Here is a 5,711-nt window from a genome sequence, read left to right on the forward strand (position 1 = left end):
CCCCGCCCGGCTCCCGCCGCCAGCTCCCGCCGGATCATCCAGGTCAACGCGTCGCTGACGGTGGAGCCGCCGGCCATCAGCGTCGTCCAGAAGAACTGCCAGCGGGGCGGCGCCGACGCCGTCTGCCTCCGCGCCAAGGTCTGCTTCCGGGCTGGGACGCGAGCCCGGGGCCGCTGGGACAGGGACATCGGTGAGTGCCGTCGGCCGGGGGGGGGTCCTGGGCTCCCGGACCCCGAGCATCCCCAGGGTGTCCTCCAAGCATCCCTGGGGTGTCCCCTGGGATGTCCTCCAAGCATCCCCAGGTGTCCTCCAAGCATCCCTGGGGTGTCCCCTGGGATGTTCCCGAGCATCCCTGGGGTGTCCCCTGGGATGTCCTCCAAGCATCCCCAGGTGTCCTCCAAGCATCCTCGGGGTGTCCCCTGGGATGTCCCCAAGCATCCTCGGGGTGTCCCCTGGGATGTCCCCGAGCATCCCTGGGGTGTCCCCTGGGATGTCCTCCAAGCATCCCCGGGGTGTCCCCTGGGATGTCCCCGAGCATCCCCGGGGTGTCCCCTGGGATGGCCTCCAAGCATCCCCAGGTGTCCTCCAAGCATCCCTGGGGTGTCCCCTGGGATGGCCTCCAAGCATCCCTGGGGTGTCCTCTGGGATGGCCTCCAAGCATCCCTGGGGTGTCCCCTGGGATGTCCCCGAGCATCCCTGGGGTGTCCCCTGGGATGTCCTCCAAGCATCCCTGGGGTGTCCTCTGGGATGCCCTCCAAGCATCCCCAGGTGTCCTCCAAGCATCCCTGGGGTGTCCCCTGGGATGTCCCTGAGCATCCCTGGGGTGTCCTCCAAGCATCCCCAGGTGTCCTCCAAGCATCCCTGGGGGGGGCTGACCCCTCGTGGTGTCCCCGAGCATCCCCAGGGTGTCCCCTGGGATGTCCCTGAGCATCCTCGGGGTGTCCCCTGGGATGTCCCTGAGCATCCCTGGGGTGTCCCCTGGGATGTCCTCCAAGCATCCCTGGGGTGTCCCCTGGGATGTCCCTGAGCATCCCTGGGGTGTCCCCTGGGATGTCCCCGAGCATCCCCGGGGTGTCCTCCAAGCATCCCCAGGTGTCCTCCAAGCATCCCTGGGGGGGTGGCCCCTTGTGGTGTCCCCGAGCATCCCCAGGTGTCCCCTGGGATGTCCCTGAGCATCCCTCAGCTGCACGGGACACTCGGTTGGACCCCCCCCCCCCGGCCCTCACCCCCTCGCAGATCTCCAGTACAACGTGTCCCTGGAGGAGCGGACGCCGGGCGCCCGGGCCGCCTTCGACTCCTCGGCCCGGCGCCTCCTGCAGAAGCAGCTCGAGCTCTCGCTGGGGCGGCAGAGCTGCGTCCGGTTCCCCTTCCACGTCCTGGTGAGCCCGGGCTGACGGCCACCCCGCGTTCGTCCCTCGTGGCCGAGCTGGGTCCCTCCCGCAGCCGCGGCGGGTCCTGCTGCGGCAGCCCGAGGGGCTCCTGCCTCCGCCGATCCGGCAGYGCTAGGACTAACCGGGAGCCCTTTGCCGCACCCAGGACACCACGGACTATCTGAGACCCCTCAGCTTCACCGTGACGTTGGGCCTGGCCGAATCCGCCCCGGGCCCCGTGCTGGATGAGAACTCACCCACCACCGTGCGGAAACTGGTGGGTGCTGGGAYGGCCCCGTCCGACGCGGGGAGGATGGAGCCGGGGGAGCGTGCGGACCCGGCGTCCCAAGCGGCCACCCCGTCACCCCTCCCCGGCTCCTTCCAGATCCCCTTCTTCAAGGACTGCGGCGACGATGACGAGTGCGTCACGGACCTGGTGCTCCGGGCGAGCATGGACATCACGGGCTCCAGGTAGGGGCCTGGGGCTCTGCGCGGCGGCCGCGGTCCGAGCCCTGCTCCGGGGCCGTAACGAGCCTCCCGCCGCAGGCAGAGCCCCCACGTCCTCCGCAAGGGCAGGAGGAAGGTGGTGGTGGACGTGGCCCTGGAGAACAAGAAGGAGAACGCCTACAACACCAGCCTGCAGCTCCGCTTCTCCAGGAACCTGCACTTCTCCAGCCTTGCGCTCCAGGTATGGGGCCACCCTCGTCCCATCCTGTCCCACCCCAGACTTGGGGGTCCACCTCGCCTCCCCATGGGTCCTCTCCTCCACCACCACCACCCCCCCCCCCCGCAGGACAAGAGCCAGGTGAAGCTGGAGTGCACGGCGCTGGCGGGACACGGCCGCCTCTGCAGCGTCGGCTACCCCGTCTTCCGCTCGCTGGCCAAGGTGGGCGGCCGGGACCCCGCGCCGGCCCCGCTCGCGGCTGCGTCTTGCCCCGCTCACGGGGCCGTCTCACCCCCCCCCACCCAGGTCACCTTCACCCTGGAGTTCGAGTTCAGCTGCTCCGTCCTGCTCGACCAAGCCGAGGTCGAGCTCGTGGCCAGCAGGTAAGTGAGGGAGGGAGCTGCAGCGCGGGGCACGAGGGGGCCCAGCGGGTGCCCGTGCACATGAGGGTGCACGAGGGGCTCAGCGTGTGCTCGTGCACGAGGGGCTCAGCGTGTGCCCGTGCACGAGGGGGCCCAGCGGGTGCCCGTGCACATGAGGTTGCACGAGGGTGCTCAGCGGGTGCCCGTGCACATGAGGGTGCACGAGGGTGCTCAGCGGGTGCCCGTGCACATGAGGGTGCACAAGGGGGCCCAGCGGGTGCCCGTGCACATGAGGATGCACGAGGGTGCTCAGTGGGTGCCCGTGCACGCCAGGGTGCACGAGGGTGCTCAGCGGGTGCCCGTGCACATGAGGGTGCACAAGGGGGCCCAGCGGGTGCCCATGCACATGAGGGTGCACAAGGGGGCCCAGCGGGTGCCTGTGCACATGAGGGTGCACGACGGTGCCCATGCACATGAGGGTGCACGACGGTGCTCAGCGGGTGCCCGTGCACATGAGGATGCACGAGGGTGCTCAGCGGGTGCCCGTGCAGGCCGGGGTGCACGAGGGGGCCCAGCGCGTGCCCGTGCACATGAGGGTGCACGAGGGGGCCCAGCGGGTGCCCGTGCACATGAGGGTGCACGAGGGGGCCTGGTGCACACCCGTGCACGCGCCCTGGGCTCCCCGCGGTCCCTCTCCGTCCCGCAGCGACAGCGCCGAGGCCAACGCCACGCTGCACGACAACGCGGTGCAGCTCGCCGCCGCCATCCGCTACGAGCCCGACCTCTTCCTCTCCAGGTAGGGCCGGGGCCGGGGGCAGCGCCGGGCGCAGGAYGGCGCCGGGGCCGGCTCCCACCCCGCTCTCGCCCCTGCAGCGACGCCAACCTGCACCGCTACGAGGTGCGTCCGCCCGGCGCCTTCCCCCACGGCCCCGGGCCYGAATTCAAGACCACGGTCAAGGTAAGGCGTGGGGGGGGGGGGAGGGATCCCCGGACACCTGGGTCCCTCCGGTCCCGGCTCATCCCGCTTTTCACCCAGGTCCAAAACTTGGGCTGCTACCCGGTGCGAAACCTCACCCTCCGCATGGCCCTGCCGGCGCTCGGCTACCGCGGCGCCGCCTTCCTCTCCGTCACCCGCGTCATCGCCGACAACGTGAGTCCCTCACCGTGGCCTCGAGCCGGGGCCTTGGAGGAGGAGGAGGAGGAGGAGGTGGGGGAGAGGCTGTGGCCGCAGCCCCCGGCGCTGAGCCCGGCTCCTCTCCCCGCTGCGGCCAGGCGAGCTGCGTGCTGCGCGCCCCGGGCGAGGAGCCGCGGGCGCCCGCCGCGGTCCCCGTGCACCCCGAGGACCTGCTGCGCGTGGAGAGGCTGGTGAGCGCGGCGRGGGCGCCCCACGCCCCGCCGGACGGGCACGGGGCGGGGAGCGGGGGGACACCCCACGTCCCCGTCTCCCTCCCTGCACCGTCTCTTCGCCGGCAGAACTGCAGCAACGCCGGGTGCCAGGTGCTGAGCTGCGAGCTGGGGCGGCTGGAGCGCGGCGGCGACGTCTCCGTCCACGTCCTCCGCGCCGTGCACGACGCCTTCTTCCGCGCGGTGAGCAGCGCCGCGGCGCCCGCCGCTCTCCCGGCCCCGGCGGGGGGGCTCGGGCACCCACTGCTCACCCTGCCACTCTGTCCCCCCCCCCCCCAGGCTCGCTTCAGGAGCGTGAAAATCATCAGCACCATCTCGCTGCTGGCGCCCGCCAGCAGCCCGCTGCTCCTGGAGCGGACGGCGCGGCGGCGCGAGGTAGGAGCGGGGCCGGGGGCTTCCCTCCGCCGTGCTCCCCGCTGCCTCCTCCTCCTCCTCCTCCTTCTTCCCCCCCCTGCAGACGGTGCTCGAAATCCTGCAGCCCAAGCGGGTCCCCGTCTCGCTCTGGATCCTGGTGGGCAGCATCGTCGGGGGGCTGCTCCTGCTGGCGCTGATCGTCTTCGGCCTCTGGAAGGTGAGAGCGGGCCTTGGCTTGGCCGCGGCGCCCCGCCGCCCTTCCTCGCCTCCATCCTCGCCCTCTCGCCCCAGCTGGGCTTCTTCAGCCGCAAGAAGCTCCCCGAGGAGGAGGCGGAGGAGGAGCAGTGAGAGCAGGCGCCGGCGAGGACCGTCTCGCCTCCRGCCTCGGCGCCGRGGGCGACGCCGGCGCCCGCACGCAGCCAGGTGAGGTTGGGGTCCGGCGCTCAGGCCGCACGGTTGGAGGCCGAAGGACGTCGGGGGCAGGTTGCGGAGAAAACACCCCCCCCCACCGCCGCCTCGCCCGGAGAAACGTGGAGCGACCGGTCCGAACGAGCGACTCCGCCAATAAAGCTCAGCCCCCTCCGGCGCCGCTCGAGCGCGTGGTACCCGCCGCGGCTCCGCTCGCCGCGCCGAAACACCGGGCGTGGGGCCGTGGGGTTGGGGGGGGGGACACGCACGGCCCTCCCCGTGCCCCCCGCCGAGCCCCGCTCCCTCGGCCCCTGCGTTCCCCGGCGAACGCCTGGCCCCGCGCGGGGAGGAAAACCCGGATTTCAGGCACTTCCCACCGCTTGACAAGACAGGAGGGAGGAAGCGGGACCRGAAAGCTGGAACTGCCCCGAGCACCGGGAGCTGCGCGGCCCCCCCCGGGCCCCCAAGCCTCACCGCGGCCCCCGCGCTCCTCGGCGGGCCGCGGGCGGAGGCGGCGGGATAAAGCAATCTAGGAAAACGCTTTAGAAAGGACCCGGCTACTGCGAAACCGCTTCTCCCTCTCGCTGCCACCGGCCAACGCAGCCGGGAGCCGCTGATSGGCTCTCAAATCGCAACCTGCCGCGGAGCGGCGTCGCAGGGAGCGGGAGGCGGCGCAGCTCCGCGGGGCGCGCCGGGCTGCGGCCGCCGGGAACGGCAGCAGCTTCGAAACCCGCGTCCCAAACCTCCTCCCGGCGGCCCGCGCCCGGGTCTCCCTTCCCCGAACGCCCCGGCGCGAGGCAGGGAGGGGGGAGCCAGGGCCCCCAGCCGCGCTCCCGGCCGCGCAGTTCGGAGCAAGCCGTGTCCTCCCGAACGCCCAGGTTTACCCGCGGCCACCACCGCTCCGGCCTCGGCGTGCGAGCAGGGACGACGCCGCTGCCTCCCAAACGCCGTCCTCCCGCCGGCCACCCCTCCCCGGCCCACGTTAGGGCTCGCGCGCCGACCTCCACCACGCGGGCGAGGATTTGTCTTGCAGAAAAACCCTCCTACAGCAATCCCACTAGCTCATTTCCACCCCAGTCAGTCCTGCGGTAGCTTCCCAGGCTCCTTGACCACCTCGTCCAGCCCCAACAATCTTCTCAACATCTAGAC

The 5,711-nt window shown here is 71.9% G+C and overlaps 1 protein-coding gene across 1 annotated transcript; it reads left to right on the top strand.

Annotated features, from left to right (window-relative positions):
* Nucleotides 1-12: 12 nt before the first annotated feature.
* On the top strand, nucleotides 13-5,208 carry LOC146587022 (integrin alpha-10-like; the record flags this gene model as incomplete). Its single annotated transcript, XM_085320287.1, has 15 exons — nucleotides 13-190; nucleotides 1,237-1,379; nucleotides 1,537-1,647; nucleotides 1,756-1,841; nucleotides 1,917-2,058; nucleotides 2,164-2,256; nucleotides 2,341-2,417; nucleotides 3,103-3,192; nucleotides 3,270-3,354; nucleotides 3,433-3,546; nucleotides 3,669-3,761; nucleotides 3,870-3,983; nucleotides 4,080-4,175; nucleotides 4,258-4,371; nucleotides 4,446-5,208. Coding segments are annotated over 15 exons (1,593 nt in total), but the record flags the coding sequence as incomplete, so codon positions are not given.
* Between the last annotated feature and the right edge of the window lie 503 nt (nucleotides 5,209-5,711).

The sequence above is a fragment of the Rhea americana genome, unplaced genomic scaffold (assembly GCF_003343005.1).
Source record: "Rhea americana isolate MKP2758 unplaced genomic scaffold, rheAme1 scaffold_625, whole genome shotgun sequence".
In the NCBI taxonomy this organism is placed as follows: domain Eukaryota; kingdom Metazoa; phylum Chordata; class Aves; order Rheiformes; family Rheidae; genus Rhea; species Rhea americana.